The 17,117-nt window shown below is 44.0% G+C and overlaps 1 protein-coding gene across 3 annotated transcripts in view; it reads left to right on the plus strand.

Annotated features, from left to right (window-relative positions):
• Positions 1–16,209, plus strand: part of XPNPEP1 (X-prolyl aminopeptidase (aminopeptidase P) 1, soluble) — a 31,190-nt gene extending 14,981 nt beyond the window's left edge. The window contains exons 9-21 of one of the 3 annotated variants that reach the window (XR_774192.1): positions 830–1,040; positions 4,620–4,709; positions 6,049–6,099; positions 7,254–7,312; positions 8,005–8,082; positions 8,615–8,686; positions 10,493–10,553; positions 11,367–11,436; positions 12,654–12,827; positions 13,711–13,787; positions 14,517–14,615; positions 14,713–14,876; positions 15,639–15,708. Coding sequence is in view for 1 of the 3 variants with exons in the window: in XM_010564774.1 (XP_010563076.1) it covers positions 830–1,040; positions 4,620–4,709; positions 6,049–6,099; positions 7,254–7,312; positions 8,005–8,082; positions 8,615–8,686; positions 10,493–10,553; positions 11,367–11,436; positions 12,654–12,827; positions 13,711–13,787; positions 14,517–14,615; positions 15,639–15,767 (1,171 nt within the window). In the remaining 2 variants the exon portion in view is untranslated. Of the gene's footprint in view, positions 1–829; positions 1,041–4,619; positions 4,710–6,048; positions 6,100–7,253; positions 7,313–8,004; positions 8,083–8,614; positions 8,687–10,492; positions 10,554–11,366; positions 11,437–12,653; positions 12,828–13,710; positions 13,788–14,516; positions 14,877–15,638 lie in introns of all 3 variants that reach the window. The other 2 variants (XR_774191.1, XM_010564774.1) reach the window with 2 other exon arrangements.
• The last annotated feature ends 908 nt before the right edge of the window (positions 16,210–17,117 follow it).

Consider the following 17,117-nt stretch of genomic DNA (forward strand, 5'->3'; position numbering starts at 1 on the left):
CAATGTTAATTACTCTCCTCCCCTGATCAGAGCTAGAGAGGCAGCCAAGAGCTCTGCTGCGCTCCTCAGCACCTCGGTTGACTTGCTGGGTGACCTTGGGCATGATGGCTGACCCCTCTGTCTGTCACCCTGAGATAACACAGAGGGCCCTTGGAGCCCTGGGTGAAATGTGGGTAAGAGCCAATGCTGGCCTGGACGTTGGAAAACTTTTCTTTAATGTCATTGATGAGTCACTTCTAAACTGCAGGGACTGTGTAGAAAAGTTTCAGGGCTGGCTTATGACAAGGTTTCTTTCTTGTGACTGCCCCCTACAATGAGCCTCAGCAAGCACAAGTCTTTTAGAGGCATCTCCAAGCTGCTAGCTAGATGCATCTGAGGTAAAACCTGGCTGGGTGAGTACAGGTTGTATGTGAAGGTTGAGGTGAACTCTCCAGTTCAGTGAAAGCGAGAGCAGTGTGGAACTTAGAACAACAGTAGCTTTTCCATTTCGAGATGTTGCCCTTAAAAATCAGAGAATGGCCATTATTTGCCTCTGTTACGCTCTCCTGCTTGAAGCGCAGTGATGGGATGCAGCCATTTTGAATGTATCATACAAACAAAAATGCTATCAGCTCCTTTCCTCTCAGCAGGGTGGTACATCTTAATTTCAAAGCAGGATTTGAGCTGTGTGAAGGCCAGCGTTTAAAACAATGTAGGACAAAGTGTAGTGCATAATTAACGAACTCCTTTCTCCCTGAAATGTCACCAGAATGGTTTCTCCTTCCCTCCTTTACTCCAACCACTGTCAGATGTGGTCCCACCTATCTGCTCTGTCTGATTTGTTTCTCAGGCTCTTCATCGATGGTGACCGGATGACAGACCCAGCTGTGAGGGAGCACTTACAGCTCGACTCCACCCTGGACCCTGAGTTTAAAATCCAGGTGATGCCCTACGGATCTATCCTGTCAGAGCTGCAGGCTGTTGGTGCAGGCCTCTCACCCAAGGAGAAAGTGTGGCTCAGTGACAAAGCCAGCTATGCTCTGACTGAGGCCATTCCCAAGGTTAGTGGCCCTTCCAAGAGAAAATATTTTTCTTCTCTCTGCTCAGTGTGGTCAGGAACGGTGTTAATGAGGGCAGCTGGCCTCAGCTTCCCCTCTGCAAAGCATGATGCAGGCTGGACCTTGTGCGGAAGGAATCCAGCCATGCTGAGGTATCGAGGGGTTGTTAATCCTGGGGCTGCTCTCGCTGGAGCTGCCCTTCCAACTCATTAAGCCGATTTACCCAAAGAATTGTCAGCTTAAGATAAGACAAGTACAGTGAGAGAGGGGAGGGAGAGAGGGAGCGGGGTGAACTCGGGTCATTCTGCCCATGGCTGGAGCATCAGCCTTATGTGGACCAGTGGTAAGAGCTGGAAACTTGCAGAAACTGAAGCAGGGAAGTTGAGCAGGACTTTTGGGAGGGGGCATTGGGCTTGATCTAAGTGTCTGAAGATGGTTCCCCTTATTTATTTCAGTGGCTTGAGGATATCGGGCAATATGTGACATCTTGTACCGAAGACAGGAGGGACAGGGCGACAGAGGTGTTGCAGCAGGGAACCTTGTGAGGACACGGACAACCTGCAGGCACTGGTTGTCCATGCAGTGAGTGCATCTGCTGAGGGACAGTTGTAGCATCAGAATAATTTCTGTACAGCTGTACTTGCTATATCTTACCCTTGTACTTGAACTTGGCTGTCTGGGAGTCCTGCAGTCCACCTAATGTTCCAATAGTTATGAAGGGAGATACTCGAGGAAGGACACAGCAGCAACTACAGACAAATAAGCTGGTTTCCGTGCTTCTTGTGTACATCTTTTGTTTGCTAGAGATCACATTCTCTAGAATGCCATCCCGTTTACAGAGATACCTAGTACCTAACAGATATTGAGTAAATACTGCTGTGAGTCAGGGACCAGTGGGTATTTTCCAGATGTTGCCTTGGAAGACTAGACCCGCTGAACAGAATCTGTTCTTGTGCTGGGTTACTAAACAGTCCAGGTTTACCACCTGCGAATCACAGGGCTCAGATGAAGGGGTTGGTGAAGGAAAAACTAAATTGTAAAAAGTGTTTAGCTGCCAGTCTGCATTCACCCATGACCGGGTTTCTGCCTCACCAAGGCAGGCAGATATCTCCTACCTGTTTCATGTACTGCATGGTTGTGCTGCAGGTGTGCGTATGATAACAGCCATATCTGTGACAACAGAGCTAACTCATGGGGTCTGAAGGCTTTTTGTGTATACAGGAATTTTAAGAGTGGTCTTAGCTTTGTGTCTTCCAAAAGACACAATCCTAAGAGCAAGGTCTGTTTGTGTATCCCCAGGCTGCCACAGTTTGATACCAGCACAAATCTCTGCTTAAACTTTCCAGCTGTCATGGCCAGAGTAGCAGGAACCGTGCATTATTTTTCTCCAGTGATGACATTCACTTATATACCTTAACAGCTTCATTGCACTTGGTTCATCAGGACAGGTGGTAAAACCAAAGAGGTCTGGAAAGTTTTGTTGTTTTCAATGTATCTCTTTAACATGGGATGTGGCTCTCTGTGCCTTTGCACTGACTTGAGGAAATGTGCAGTTTGCCTTGTGTGGGTTTTTTTTTTGTTGTTGTCTTAAAAACCAACAAGACATGTACATGAGGAAGATAGACAGTTTTTTGCCCCTGCTCAGGGTTAAATCTTCTGACACCGTTAATCCATTTCTAGGTGCAAATGGCCTCTTAATACAGAATACTGACATTTTGCCCACTCTCATTCAGGATAGCAGAAAGCATAGAGTCTATGGAGCATTTGGGATAAATTGTTGCTCTTTTGAGTTCAGAGTAGAATACCCCTTGCTGTAGTTGGAGCCAATGGACTAACCGCAGTTTGGGTACGTTGCTGTAGATCATTTACACGGAGCATCCATATGGAGAAATACAGCAGGTCTGGCCTAGATTAAGGAGTGTAATGGGTTGTAGTGACATTATTTACCCTGTTAGCACTGGAAGTTTTGGCTGATACTGAGTCATTACAATGCTACATAACCTCTATACACAATGGGAAAGTCCCTGCCTGAAGATGTTCTGTGCAATAGAAAGCAGGAGAGGAAGGACTGAAATGTCTTGATTAAAAACCACTTAGAGAATCACTGAAAGAGCCAGAGGTTTCCTAGTTCCTCATGCTGGGTGTTTTTCTCCAGCTCTACACCACTTTACACCAGCTGAGCAACTGGCCTGGGGTGCTTTGAAGAGCCCCAGTGCTGGAAGTCCATCTACTGTCTGCTTCCATCAAAGCCAGATATTGACCCTGGCAAAAATCCAGTCCGTTATTAAACACACATCTGCAAACTCTTTATAGATTTGCCTACAGCTGCATGTAAATATGCTTTTCACAGAAGATTAATAGAACCTACCAGTATCTGTAAAAGTCAAGCCAACCTAAGAACCTGACTGTTGAGAAGTTTTGTCCTGACTCTGATAAAAGGACTTTCCTGATTTTCTTTTGGCTTCTTCAGTACTTTAGTTTCTGCATAATGTAGTGTAACTGTCTTACTATTTTTAAGAATTTGGAAACTGTAAGCCTGTAGGATTTGCGTGAAATTGGTCTTTGTTGAGGGTCTACCAGGCCTTTCCCATGAATTTGAGTGATGTTTATTTGTATGCTAGTGCATTGAGAATAGGAAAACGGCATGTTGCTTGGGCTGTGCTTGTGTAGGTGCTCATCCCATCTCCTGATATATAATGGGTAGAGCAGAGAACTGTGGGGCAAAAGACTTGTTTTTATTCCTTCTGATGCCAAGTGTGACAAGACTTGGGCAAGTCACCTCAGTTGGTGAATTTCTGAAGATGTGCTCAGAACCAGCCAAGCATTCCTGCTAATCTAAGGACGGCTGATGTTTTGGGAAGTGCACAGTGGCAAGGGATCAGTTACTAGTTCTTATTGCAGGGCCACCCCGTCCAGGCACAGGAAAGCATTGTCTCAAACCACTGATGTAAGCTCCTTTCAGAAGAGGACAGTATGTAAAACTCAGCTTTGCACAGGCCTTTCATGTTTCTTGGGGCCTTGATGTGTTTGTCAGAGCTGTTGATCATTAGAAGTAGTGATGCTCAGTGCTAGAGGAGCCAGAGCCTTGAGGGGCCCACCAGGTTCAGCTCCAGTGCTTGGTACCTGGGCTGGATACTCTTTGCTCCCTGATACTTAAGGGTGACAGGTAACAAGGTGACTTTTTAGGTCTGTTTGCACAGCCTAAGTTCCACCTGAGTCCCTGGGATTGGTGTTTCTCATTGGCTGTCTCTGGGCCTTTAGTGTACATCAGCAACAGGAAAGCCATGGCTCAGACATTGATATATATGATGTTTAGGACTTCCAAATCTTCACCCTGCTTCATGACAAGCTGTTGACCCTTTAGTTCCTTGGACTACCCTGTGGCTGTTCTTCCTTCAGTCATGGACTGTTTCTCCTCTTTATTCCCCAGTGCATTTAGCTGACTACTGGCAACCAGTATCTCACAGCACTGAAGGTTGAGAGAGACTGCCAAAGTACAAATTGTGGCCAGGCTGAGTTATTAAACCTGTAGGATTATGTAGTCTGACTAATCCACAAGTAATCCCTGTCCTTCTGCTGCAGGCTTACCGATACCTCACCCCATATACCCCCATCTGCATTGCAAAAGCTGTGAAGAATGCATCGGAAACAGAAGGCATGAGAAGAGCACATGTAAGTGAAGCCTTGAGAGCCTCCTTGCACATGGCAAGAGGTTTGCTTTATGTTTAGGGAAAAAAAATGACATTTTCCTTTCAGTTTTAGTGTTTTGGATTAAAAAATAAATAAGAATTTGGATGGCAGGATAAAAATGGTTTTCTATCAGACATCTACTGCTGTTGAAGCAGTTTTTTTGCTTGTTTAGCATTCCCTTGGAGTGAAGAACAACATTTGTCATAGTGCAAGGAACCAACCTTGCTCTGTTGGAAGACCATGCAGACTTGAGAAGTGTTGTTTAGAATATGGGCCATCAAAGTGATGTTCTTTCCCCTTTGCTAGTTCTGTTGTCTTTCTCAGTGGAGTCTTCAAATTGTTATCACTTGAATAAACACAACCTAAAGAACACAGAGAAATTCTTCAACACATGGTGCAAAACACAGGCCAGGATGTTCAGAAGCAACCAGTGTCCTCAAAGCACGGTGTTTTTGTGTCATCATCATGATACTCTGAAAATGAGGCTGATTTCCTGGAAAGGTTCATATTTTGAAGCAAAGGACCTGCCTGTGAAACAGGTTCATGGTGGGGCTGTAGTTTTCTTTTGTTTATTTCCTGTTAATTTTCAAGCAGGAGTTTACACAAGAGGTGAAATGTCCAGAATTGCCAGCCCTGCTTTAACTGGCACTTGTCCCATATTTTCTGCTACTTTCTTGGGAACTGCTACTTTCTATTTCAAAGCTTTTCTTTCCCTGTTAGTTAAGGGGGAGTAAAAATACTTGTACTGAGCAGAGACACTTTGTCACCTGCCACCTGAGGACAAAATTGTGCCTTGCTCTTGTACACTTGTCTCCTGCTTCTTGCCCCTGCATGCTGCAAGCATGTAGAAAAAAAGAAGAAAAATGGGGGTCATCAGGCAAGAAAGAAGCCAGAAACTGTGTAACAGAGACTGTGTGGTGCCTCTGTGCCTGAAGGGCATGTTCCCCTGTCGTATCGCCAAATGTGTCGTGTGGTTACCTTCCATGATCTGAAATGCAAGGTCTTGTGTGTTGAAGCAAGAGAGACTTGAAAGTCATGTGTGGGGTAAAGCCAGTGTTTGCTGAGTACTTCGTAATTCTTCACAGTAAGATAACTCCCAGCGGTAAACCTTTATTAATGTTTATTTAATTGTCCAGATACATTTCCAGTGCTTGTATTAATTACAGGATGCAGAACCTGGAAAGACCTCTTAGATCACCTCTTGGTTTGTGTTTCTGAAACTTGCAGTTCAAATTCTTTTGCATCAAAAACTGTTTATACTAAGGCTTGATAAATCTTTTTTTCTTCTCAATTCCCTTTTCTTGTGCCTATTTTAACATAGATTAAAGATGCTGTTGCACTGTGTGAGCTCTTTAACTGGCTGGAGAAAGAGGTAGTGTATTAATTTTTTTTTTTTAACTTGGAGGTTTTATTGCTATGTAAAATTCTTCATTAGCATAAACTTTTTGATAGTCTTTATAGTGCCTTTGCTGAAAGTGGGGAAACAGTTGGGGTTTTATCTGTTTTTTGGGGGGGGATTTCAATCATGCTTTCATCCAAGGCTGAATGAATTTTTTTGAAAACATACTCCCATTCGTTTTACACAGACCAAAGCCAGAGCAAGTGAGAAATGACCTGAACAGGCTTAATATAGTGTTCATACTGTCTCGTGCTGGTTTGGTGGTGTAAATCATGAAGTAATACCCAGTTTGGTGCAATACTTTGGAATTATTCTTATGGTAATCAGTGTTGTCTGGCAGTATGGGCAGATTTGGTGTTTATGAATGGAGAGGTGCAGTCATGCCCATGTGCAGTGAAAATGGGATAAAGACAAGTTACTCATGTTTTCTCTGGGTTAGAAGTACACAGTGAAGGTGCAGAGTGCCAGGTGTTACACAGCAACTTACTAAGCTCTGCTCCTTCTGTGCTACTACATGTCTGAGTCCATTGACTTCACCTATGGAGATGGCTTGAAGACTTCCAGAAGGTGCCTTTTTACATGTCTGAGTACCTCAAGAAGTCTGCCTCAGGGGTTATGAAACCTAGGTCTTGCTCCCCTTTGTCTGTTGTCCAGTCCTGGGGAAGTTGTGTCACAGGTTAATTAATCAAATGCACAAATTAAAATTTAATGTCCTTTGTTTTTCCTGCAACTGCTTCCATTTCTGATTTAAAAGCATAAAAATTCTGCTAACACCATGGGCTGTTGGAGACAACTGTTTAAGCTTAGTGTAGCCTGTCTGTGAAGAGATGTTGCCTTGTGAGATGTTACATCTGTACATATCTCAGTGAAGGTAATACTGCACTAACTGCTCCCTAGTCAGGGTTCAGCAATCCTGCTGTGACTGTCTCTGCTTCCTGCTTCTCACATGCCCTGCGCAATATTGCTAGGTTTGTGTTTGTCATTACTGAGGAATGAGGGCAGAAAACCTGGAAAGAGGCCACTTCAAGATTGGGTTTCATAATGCACAGGCGAGGCCCGGTGCTTAAACATATAGCATTTTCTTTGCTTGTTGGTGTACTAATTCAACCTACGTCTCTGTCCACTAGGTTCCAAAGGGAACAGTAACAGAAATAATTGCTGCAGACAAAGCAGAGGAGTTTCGCAGGTAAAAAGTAAATCCCTTGTGAGGATGTTTTCTGGGTGGCTTTTTTATCCTTTGTTTTTCTGTTACTCTTTAGAAATCCAGCTCACTCACAGATATATTTTACCTGAGCACAAACCATTACTGCAGGATTTCTTTGAACACTTGAAAGAGTTGGGGAAGAATTGGGTCTCTTGGGAGATACAAGTCCCAGCCCACTGGATCCTATCCCTTTTCCTTTTAAGATAGCAATGAGGAGTGCTGCAGGTTGGGACACTTAAATATGAGACAGTTACTTTCTTACCACAGAGGAGTTGATGTAAGAGTTAGATTTCCTCCTCTTCTGATGGAGAATGAGCACCATCTGTATTGAGAGATACTCCCATATGTACATTGACAGGACCTCTAAAAATACCTTTGAGGAAATAAGTAACAAAGAATAAATTGTTCAGGACATCTCTTCCCTGGGTGGTCTGAGTGGTGAATTTTCTGCATGTAAGGAAAGAGTGGAGATGGAAAGCAGGTTTCCACATGGTTGGGAGGATAGGGCTTCGATCTGTACAATTCTCCTACCCAAGTATGCTTGCCCCGATAGCTTTCAAGGCTAAGGGGAAGGCTGAGGTGATGTGAAATTGAGGATGGGGCACTCCAGGTGCCCAAGGTGCCTGGTGTGCTCCTCTTGCTTGTGCCGTAGTGATCACAATCTTTTCTTTCAGCCAACAGAAAGACTTTGTTGAACTGAGTTTTGCTACCATATCAAGCACAGGTCCAAATGGAGCCATCATTCACTACAAGTAAGAGAAACACAGCTTCTCCTTTCATCCTTCAGCAAACATAGTTGGAATGAGCTGTCTAGCTTCTTTGTGGAGTCACAACAGAGTACTCCAAGGAGATGTAGTCACTGTTGATTGCCATTTTGCTTTATTCCACCAGAGCTTCCACACTTACTAAATAAAGATCTCTCCCTGATGGCAGCATGCATGTATTATGATGCTGATCTGCTCAGGGGCCATAGATAAGGGCTATTTTGGGGGTAGAAGTCTGGGAAGGATGAGTATGAAGTGCAGACTATTCTGAAATATGTCCAGGAACAGATGTTGAGGGGTTTGCTGGAAGCAACAAAGGTATTCACTGTACTGTAGTGCTATTTAGACAAATACACTTCTTGGTATGATCCCTGGCTCAGCCTGTGTGGGATTTCCATCGCTGCCACAAGAAATCAGAGCCGACGCATCCAAGCTTGCGCTTAATATGGTTTCTGGACTGTAGACGTGGGCTGGAGACCTTAAAACTATGGAACAAAAAACTTTGTGTTTAACTGAACAGGCCGGTTCCTGAGACCAACAGAACGCTGTCTGTGAACGAGATCTACCTCCTGGACTCAGGAGCACAGTACAAGTGAGTGGGATGAATGGTGCTGAACTGCTATGTTTTCTGTTCCCAGTGACCACCTGTAGGGTCAGCTCACAGTTGCTGTGGCAAGCATGGCAACGTGTAGTTTTGAGCGCAGTGCTATTTCACAGAGAGCTTGCTCATTGTATCATTTGGGAGGGAGTTTGTGGGATTATGAATATAGAATATAGCCAAGTGCATCAGTCAGTGGGTGACTGATCCGTGACAGGAGGCCCTGAGCTAGGCTCAGGACAGCAGAGTAGGGCTGCTGACAAGCCTTGTCTGGGGTAGGGGATGAGATCTAAAAGTACAGCTCCTGTCTGAGTCCCATTACCAGCGTAATGGTAGCTGTGCTGTAGCTGGTGGTGCATGTTTCTGTTGCAGCTCTGCTCAGCTGGCACATTGGTGTTAGAGCTGCAGGGAACAGGGAGCAGGCCTGACTGCCCTAGTTTAGCCTGGGGCTGCCTACACAGCAGCCTGCACAGCTGAGTGAGGTACCTACCCTGCCAGGATCTGCCCTATGGGCAGATTTGACTGATGTTGAGGTCAGAACAAGGTGGGGCAAAGGAGCAGGACAGCATTGCCCTGTGGCGTTCTCTGCCTTTCCAGAGAGACTCAGAGGCAGGGTTTCTCATCCCAGTGGCCACTTGGGTCTCAGGTGTGTTTTTGGGAAGGCATCATGTCTGTTGACTCACTCAGTGCTGTTTTGACAGTGCCATTCAGTGGCCTCAGTCTCTGCAGCTGTTTACTGTGGGACTCTTACTCCACGGAAAATGAAAGAAATGATGTTTTTAACCAGTGTAAATAGATGAGAAGTGGCTTGTTCAGAAAGATGTAGGACAGGCCTGGCTGCTCCTTTGAGATGAGCTTTGTCTTTAGAGCTATGCCTTTTTGTTATATCAGTCAGGAAGAGCTTTGAAAAAGAACCATACAGACATCCTTTGATAAGGTTTTCACAAGGAGATCTTTTTTTCGTCCCCTCTTATGGCCTAATTAATGATTTCCTTCATGCCACTATGAAAAGCAGCCCTTGAATACAATATAAGCTGGACATCAATGGCACTTACCACAGCATTGTGACAGGGATACTCTGCTTGTCCCTGCTGAGAAGTTAAACCGTGAGTTCTTTATGACCATGGCCTGTGTGTGCTGGGGAGAAGTGTAGGTGCAGGCGTGAGTGTTTCAAAGGGAACTCATTATTTCAAGAGCTTCTGTGTTTTTGACAGCAGGCTCAAAATTATATTTGTGGAAGGAACTTGGAGCCAGTTTCTGATGTCTCAGATTAACCCCTATCCAAATGCTGGATAACTTCTAGAAATCTTAGCACAAGACATCCTGAGGATGAAGGGGACACTATACTCCCTTATGCTTCCCTTCCCTGAGCTGGTAGCTGTCATTTGTGCATAAGTATATATTTTCAAGCTGCTAATGAATCATCTTCCATACAAATAGACTAAATTTGGCCTTCTCTGTTCTGGTCTCAGTGGGCAGGTACCAGTTGCTAAGCATCAAATTAGCATCATTTTAATGAGCAGTTTAGATTCTAATTTGAGAAGAGCTTTGGGATGCTTATGGGTGAAAGATAATATTTTGAATTGTAAATCATTATTGCTACATCTGGGATGTGTGTTCAGGAATTTTTGAGAGTAGGAACTGTTACATCATGTCTTGTGTAGCACAGAGCAGATGACTTTACCCAGTTATGATTTGGTTGGTTTGTTGCAGTGTGACTGGGTTTTCTGTGCATTCTTAACTTTGACCTTTGTTTTTCCCTCATCCCTTCGCTTGCTGCATCTTTGTTTGCCTCTGAAGAGATGGTACAACAGATGTGACCAGGACAATGCATTTTGGCACACCATCAGCCTATGAAAAGGTAAGTTGGCACCTCAGTGTGGTTTGCGATCTGACCCTTATTATTAGAGATACTTAAACAAATTAGTAATGATGTGCCCTATTGCTATGGTTATTTATTTAACAATATGTGACAGCATATTGATAAAGACTGAAAAGGAGGCTGTCAGACTTCCAAAATATAAACCAAGTGATTTAGAGAATGACACCTTTCTATCTTAAAATGCACACCTCTCATCTGCAAAGCGACATCTCTTCTCTAAGAAGTAATAAAATCAGCAGGCTGAGAATAAACATTACTGGCTTGTCCAACATGGGAGTTAGAGGGGGTTAATTTAGTGCAAAGCTCAGTGTCTAATGCAAGGCTGCAGTAGTGGTTTGTGTCTAGTGTACTGTATCAAAACCCAGTCTCAGACTTATCTGAGAAGGTCCTTGTTGGAAATTCAGCAACGTAATTTTGTTTATTTTAAATTGCGTCTTTAATTAAAAATAATTTCATCATTATAGTTCACTCAGTGATGAAAATATGCTGTAGGGTATGCTCAGGAAGTAAAACTACAGCCACAAAGCGTATCAGTCATGTAGGTCGGGTGAATTCTGCTGCTAAACCTGCAGTCTGTGACACGTTCTCCATAATTAGTGGAGAAAGATCTTCAGAGTAATTTAAACTCTTTCTACTCATGGTTTGCTTTGGCATTGCCAGCCATAGGAGAGCATGAGCAAGTCTTCCCAGATTCTCTGCAATTTGCTACAAGATGCAGTCTTTCTTTCCATTCCTGGGGAAGACAAAGTTTTGCCTCTCCCTGTTTACTTATGGCACACATTTCTTTGACAGGAATGCTTCACCTATGTCCTGAAGGGACATATAGCTGTGAGTGCAGCCATCTTCCCAAATGGAACCAAAGGTATGTTGGTGAGTTGGAGTGTTTTGACCACAGCAATGACCTCTGAAGAACCATTGAGTGGTCTGAGCACAATGTTATGGTTGACAGGTCCAGATGTGTTAGGCAGATGTTGACGTAACTGTCTGTGTCTGTTTCCATCACAACATTTTGGATTCCGGATTCCTGATGCCTTCTCTCTCAGCATCAACCAGTGCTGAAAATTCTGAGGGGGGAAGTCTGAAGGGTGTTCAAAGTGCTCTGGTTCTAGGGTGATAGTGGCTTTCATCAATCAATGGCACTCTAACACATCTGTGGCCTTTCTGTGCTTGGAAGTTGTCTTTATGCTTTACTCATGGCCCTGTCAAAGTGAGAGGTCACTTTCCAGCTTCAAAAGGACTGGCTAATTCTCTTCCAGTTAATGTGAAATCTCTTTTATCAGTGAGCAGCATGGGAAAATGACACACAAAGGAGCTCTTTTGATTTTATGCAGGAGAAGCTGACATACATTCACCCCTGGTGAATTTGTTGCAGAGCTATTTTCTCCCTCATCAGACACCTTACACAAAGATGCCTCTTTTTAGAGTTTTCTCCAGTTTGTGTTCTTGGGTAGGTGAGGAAAATGCAGCTGTGTTGTGGTACAAGAAACCCCAACTGAAATTGGAGGGTGTCTGAACTTGGACATAGGGGCTTGGTGTTCACATGCAGGCAACAGAAATTCTCTGCATTCTGGTTGAAATGATCTGAAATGACTGGACATCCAGGCAAGAAGTCTGGCTGATTAGTTCACCAAATACAATTGGCAGGTCTTCTACTTTGAATTCACTTAGTGCAGCTAACTTTAAGAAAGGTACTGAATTCTCTGGGACACTTGACCACTAGATTCTTTTCTGAAAGTCCTAGTGGAGCAAGCAGCAGTGCAATGTTTCTGTTACAGACTGTCTTCTGAAGAGCTGTGTAACAGGAAAGAGAGAGAGGGGCTCTTTAGTTGAGAAAGAGCTTGAATGTCAGACTTGCCAAATCTGCCCTGTAACTTCTAACAATCCAATGACTTGCTTTCTTTGGTTGGTGGTGGGGTTTTTTTGAGAGGGTGGTGGTGGTGGTTTTCTTTGGTTTGGTTGGTTGGGGTTTTTTTGCATGTTTTCCAGGTTTGAGCCTTCAGTGTGATTATCAGCATCTCCGAGGGAACCTGACTTGATCAAATTGTCTCTCCATGTCTGTCTCTTCCCCTTGGCCTGCAGGTCATCTTCTAGATTCCTTTGCCCGCTCTGCCTTGTGGGACTGTGGTTTGGATTACCTACACGGGACAGGACATGGAGTTGGCTCTTTCCTAAATGTACATGAGGGTCCTTGCGGCATTAGCTACAAAACCTTTGCAGATGAGCCTCTGGAGGCTGGCATGATTGTCTCTGATGGTATTTAGCATTGGTTATTCTCTCTGGTTACTGGGGGAGGGACCAAGCTCTTTAAGATGCAGAGGGAATAAATCTGACAACGGTGTAAAGGAAAGGTAGGATTATAAGCTCTGGTCCTGCCTCCTCAGTTTGTTATTTTAATTGTCATTTAAGCTCTCTGGGTAAAGACCCTCATTCTAGCTCTTTCACCTTCCATAAAGCATCTTTTCAGTTGGGTGCTGCAGGTCTGCTTCCTGCTGTCTACAGTTCAAACCTCAGCAGAGCTGTGCTGCTGACCAGCCCAGCTCTGGCATGCTGCCTCCCCTTCTGCAGTGGAAGAGCTGGCTACAGTACAAGGTGGACACCAAGCTTTCAGGAGCTAATCCTGTCTTTGCTATCGGCTATTTGAGGCAGCTGTTAAATCTTTACATGCCTTACTCTTCCAGTAGTAAATTAATAGCCTGCTGGGGTTTGCTGAGAGACTTACATTCCTTCAGGGCTGCGAACTCCTCTCAGGGAGTCAGGGGAGCACTCTAAAATAAGTAAGTGTTTTGGGGAAGGTGTTACCCACCTGCCTTCCATAAAGATGTTAATATTGTCAGAGTTTCTGGTATCTGGAACACATGTACTCTGTGCTCTCTCTTGACTTGCAAGGAGACTCTCTGAGCTTGAGGGCTGTCTGTCTTGTTTCTCCTCTTTTTGAGAACTTTTGCTGTCACCTTGCTCGGGGCTTCTGTGCAGATTAAGTAGAGTCGGCAATTTGTTTGCCTCTGTGGATGCCTGATGTCAAGATTGCTTAGTGACTTCAGTGGACTAAAGCCATGGAAGGGAAGTTTGGCCATAGGGAGTAAGTACTTGCACAGTGCAGCTATGTGGCTTAGTTAATTACTGTCTGTTTCTGCAGAGCCTGGGTATTATGAAGATGGGTCCTTTGGGATCCGAATAGAAAATGTTGTCCTCGTGATCCCTGCCGAAACCAAGGTGAATGACCTGCTCAAGATGCGCTTTTCTCCATGACTCGCTTGTTTTAAAACTTAAAGTACTGGAACTTGGGGTGGGACCATGCTACAGACAGCTGAATCCTACTCAAAGACTCCCGGTCTCCAAAACCCTGCTTTGGTGAAGACTGATTCTAAGTCTGCCTTACTAAGGGGGGCACAGAAGACAGTTCTGCTTCTGCAGGGTTCCATAGGTTGAAATGTGTATGTGAGAGTTGTTTTAAAATGTTTTCTGTCTGGATGTCAAAGACCAGAAGCAAATTTATTCAGCCCCTTTATTCATCTTTTATCAACCCTTTATTCAGCTGTAGAGTTGGTTGATCTTCTCAAGGTGGGATCTTTTTCTCTGATAGAGAGTCCTCAGTGGCCATAGAAACAAAACTACAGACAGATTTTGACATTATATTTGCCGGTCTGGCTGCCTTATGCTTTTAGAAATGCAAACTGAAAATGGCCATATATAGTCATGAAGCTGAGTCCTGTACTGTGACCTGGGACATGGCCTTTAAAAAGTGACCATTGAAAGAAATAGCTAAGGTTTATATTGAGATTCCTTGATTGAGCTATAAGAAAAATGTTTTTGTAAATTGCTACCCTCTCATCTGAATGTTACATGGGTTGTTCTGTAGTGATGACATGAATCGAGAATTAAGTGTGATCTGGCTAGAGCTGTTTCTAAAAATTTACAACCCCGTTTGTTTTTCTGCTGCAGTACAATTTCAAAAACAGAGGGAGCCTGACTTTTGAACCCTTAACCCTGGTTCCAATCCAGACGAAAATGATTGATGTTAATTTGCTGACACAAAAAGAGGTAAGTGAAACAGTAGGTTTGTATTGCATTCTTTGCACTAGAACCAGCTTGTTCTGTTCTGTTTACAGGAACCACTGGCCTCTGTTCCGTTTCATAGATCCAGAGACCAGTCCTGAGCAATCTGACTTAATTTTAAACTTGATTCAGCTTTGAGTGCGAGGGTGGACTAGACGAGCTCTCCAGAGGTCCTTCCAACCTAAATTATTCTGTACTGAAGGCAGCGAGCACCCTTCCGATGATGTTATTTTGGTAGTTCCTTTGGTATGGTATTTGCTGCTATCACCTCTTTTCCTACTCCTGCCTTAATTTGCTTCTGTCTGACTATCATGCTGTCTCCCCAGAGACTTATACTAATGACTGTCCCATGTTGTTGTCTGGATCCACTTGTGACCAAGCCCATTCAGCCACACCACATTCTGCAGTACATACGGACTCTGAGCAGACATCAATGATACCTGCTCAGCAGCAGTTGTTTCCTGAATAGCTTTGTACTCTAAACTTTCTGTTTAGGTCTCCCACTACCTTCACTGTGACATGTTTCATCCTGTTTTTCTAGCATATTCTTTCTTTTGCCTCAACCCATCGTCCTTTTCTGAATGATAGTCCTATTTGCATTTCCTTTTTCTGAAGAGGACTGTGAAAAGTACCAAGATCTGCTGTAACGTACCTGTTCAGATCAATAGGGCAACATGTGTCTCAGTTCCAAATTTGCAAAGCTATTTACTAGACTGTGCCAAGGTAGCTATTCTGACTTGCTGGAGGCAGTGGTTTGCAGAGACTTTAAATACTTGTCAGCTGAACTGAACCTTGGCTTCTCTGAAAACCCGGGACAAATTGCTTCAGTTCCTGCCCTCATTAAATTTACAAGTCACTTCCACCTAGTAGAGGTCTGTCTCTTTGGGATGGGATCCTATCCCAGCCTAACAGCTCAATCCCAAGGAGCACAAGGGCCTACAAATGTCTTTGGCTGTACATAACCCTTCAGCGTTTATACTCAATGTCATACCCCCTCCCTTTCTCTAGTGTAACTGGGTGAACGACTACCATCAGAAGTGCAGGGAAGTAATTGGAGCAGAACTGGAGAGGCAAGGCCGGCACGAAGCTCTTCGGTGGCTCATCCAGGAGACAGAGCCTCTCATCAGAGTTCAGTAGCACTACAGCTGTCTGTGATGTATAGAACATCAGGACCACTCGGTGTCACAATAATCTGTGTCTTCGTGGCCCTTGACACCGCTGGGAGAACGTTCTTCAATAAACCTTTGGAAATCAGGAGGGGATTTCATGTAGTGTTTCTCTCCCCACAACACGTGTGGGTAATGGGGGGGGGTAAGCAGGGTTACTGTCTGAACAATTTTTTTTTTGTGGGGGAGGGGTTGACAATAGAAAGCAAACAAAATAAATAAGCATGTTGCCTTTGAAACAGGGGTCTTATTGAAATAATCGTTCTAAGAGGCAATACTGGAATATTTTATACTCTCTGATTTTTCACTGTGAAAACTCAGTATTTTTGCATACTTGGGTTCCAGTTGCTAAAATGCTACCCACACAGCAGGACTGATTACTGAATAAAAGATTCCAACCCGCTGTTTGTTCCGTCTGCTTTCTCTTGCAGTCAGTGATGTGTTGGATTTGACAGACTGAAGAAGGGCAAGAACCAGATAATTCTACCTTTATGTGTGCATCCAGCTCAGACAGTGAAGAAATATGTATAGTGCTGCCCTGTGCTAGGCGCTGGGCAGATGTTGAGGAGAGGCCTGACAGGAGCAGTCAGTTCTGTCTGTGCTTTGTGACAGATCGTGGAAGGGATGTGGTGACACTCAGCAGAGGTTTATGCGTGCAGCGCGCCCAGGCCAGTACTTCTATTGTTATGATGTACTGAGTACTTGTATAACCCTTGGCAGCGCAGGATGCGTGGGCAGTATCATGGAATTACAGCTCTTCCTGGACACAAAGCAATTATTAAGTTAAAAAAAAATAAAAAATGCATACAATGGACAAAAGAAGGTCTCTGCAACTTTGGTTCAAAATCAGCCTGGCCTTGCTCACCAGGAACCGTGCTCTGGACTGCCAGGCAGTGCACAAAGACATCTAGTGGTTAAGCGAGCTACTACAAGTTAAACACAGGTAGGAGAACTTGTCACGCCGGAGGGGGAGTGCTCTGAAAATCACTGCGTGCGGGTGCATCAAAGCATTGTCTGTAATGTTACATGATGGGGTGAGAATATGTTTGCTAAAGATGCAGTCATTCTTAACATTTACACTGAAAGTGTTCTGATCAAACTCGAGTTCAAATTAGATCTAAAAAGAGCAATTGGGTAACAGCAACTCACATTCCTGGTATTTTAAAGAAATGTTCTGTGCAAATGGAAGTGTTCGTATACATAATTTTCTTCCCCTCTCCCCCCAGGAAACTCTGAGAGGGAAATATTAATCCCTGTTAAATGCTTGAAATTAGCATTTCCCTCAAGAGTTCTGGAAATTGGAAGCAGTATGGTGTAGCCA

This window comes from Haliaeetus leucocephalus, unplaced genomic scaffold (genome assembly GCF_000737465.1).
Source record: "Haliaeetus leucocephalus isolate CR32 unplaced genomic scaffold, Haliaeetus_leucocephalus-4.0 Scaffold184, whole genome shotgun sequence".
In the NCBI taxonomy this organism is placed as follows: Eukaryota; Metazoa; Chordata; class Aves; order Accipitriformes; family Accipitridae; genus Haliaeetus; species Haliaeetus leucocephalus.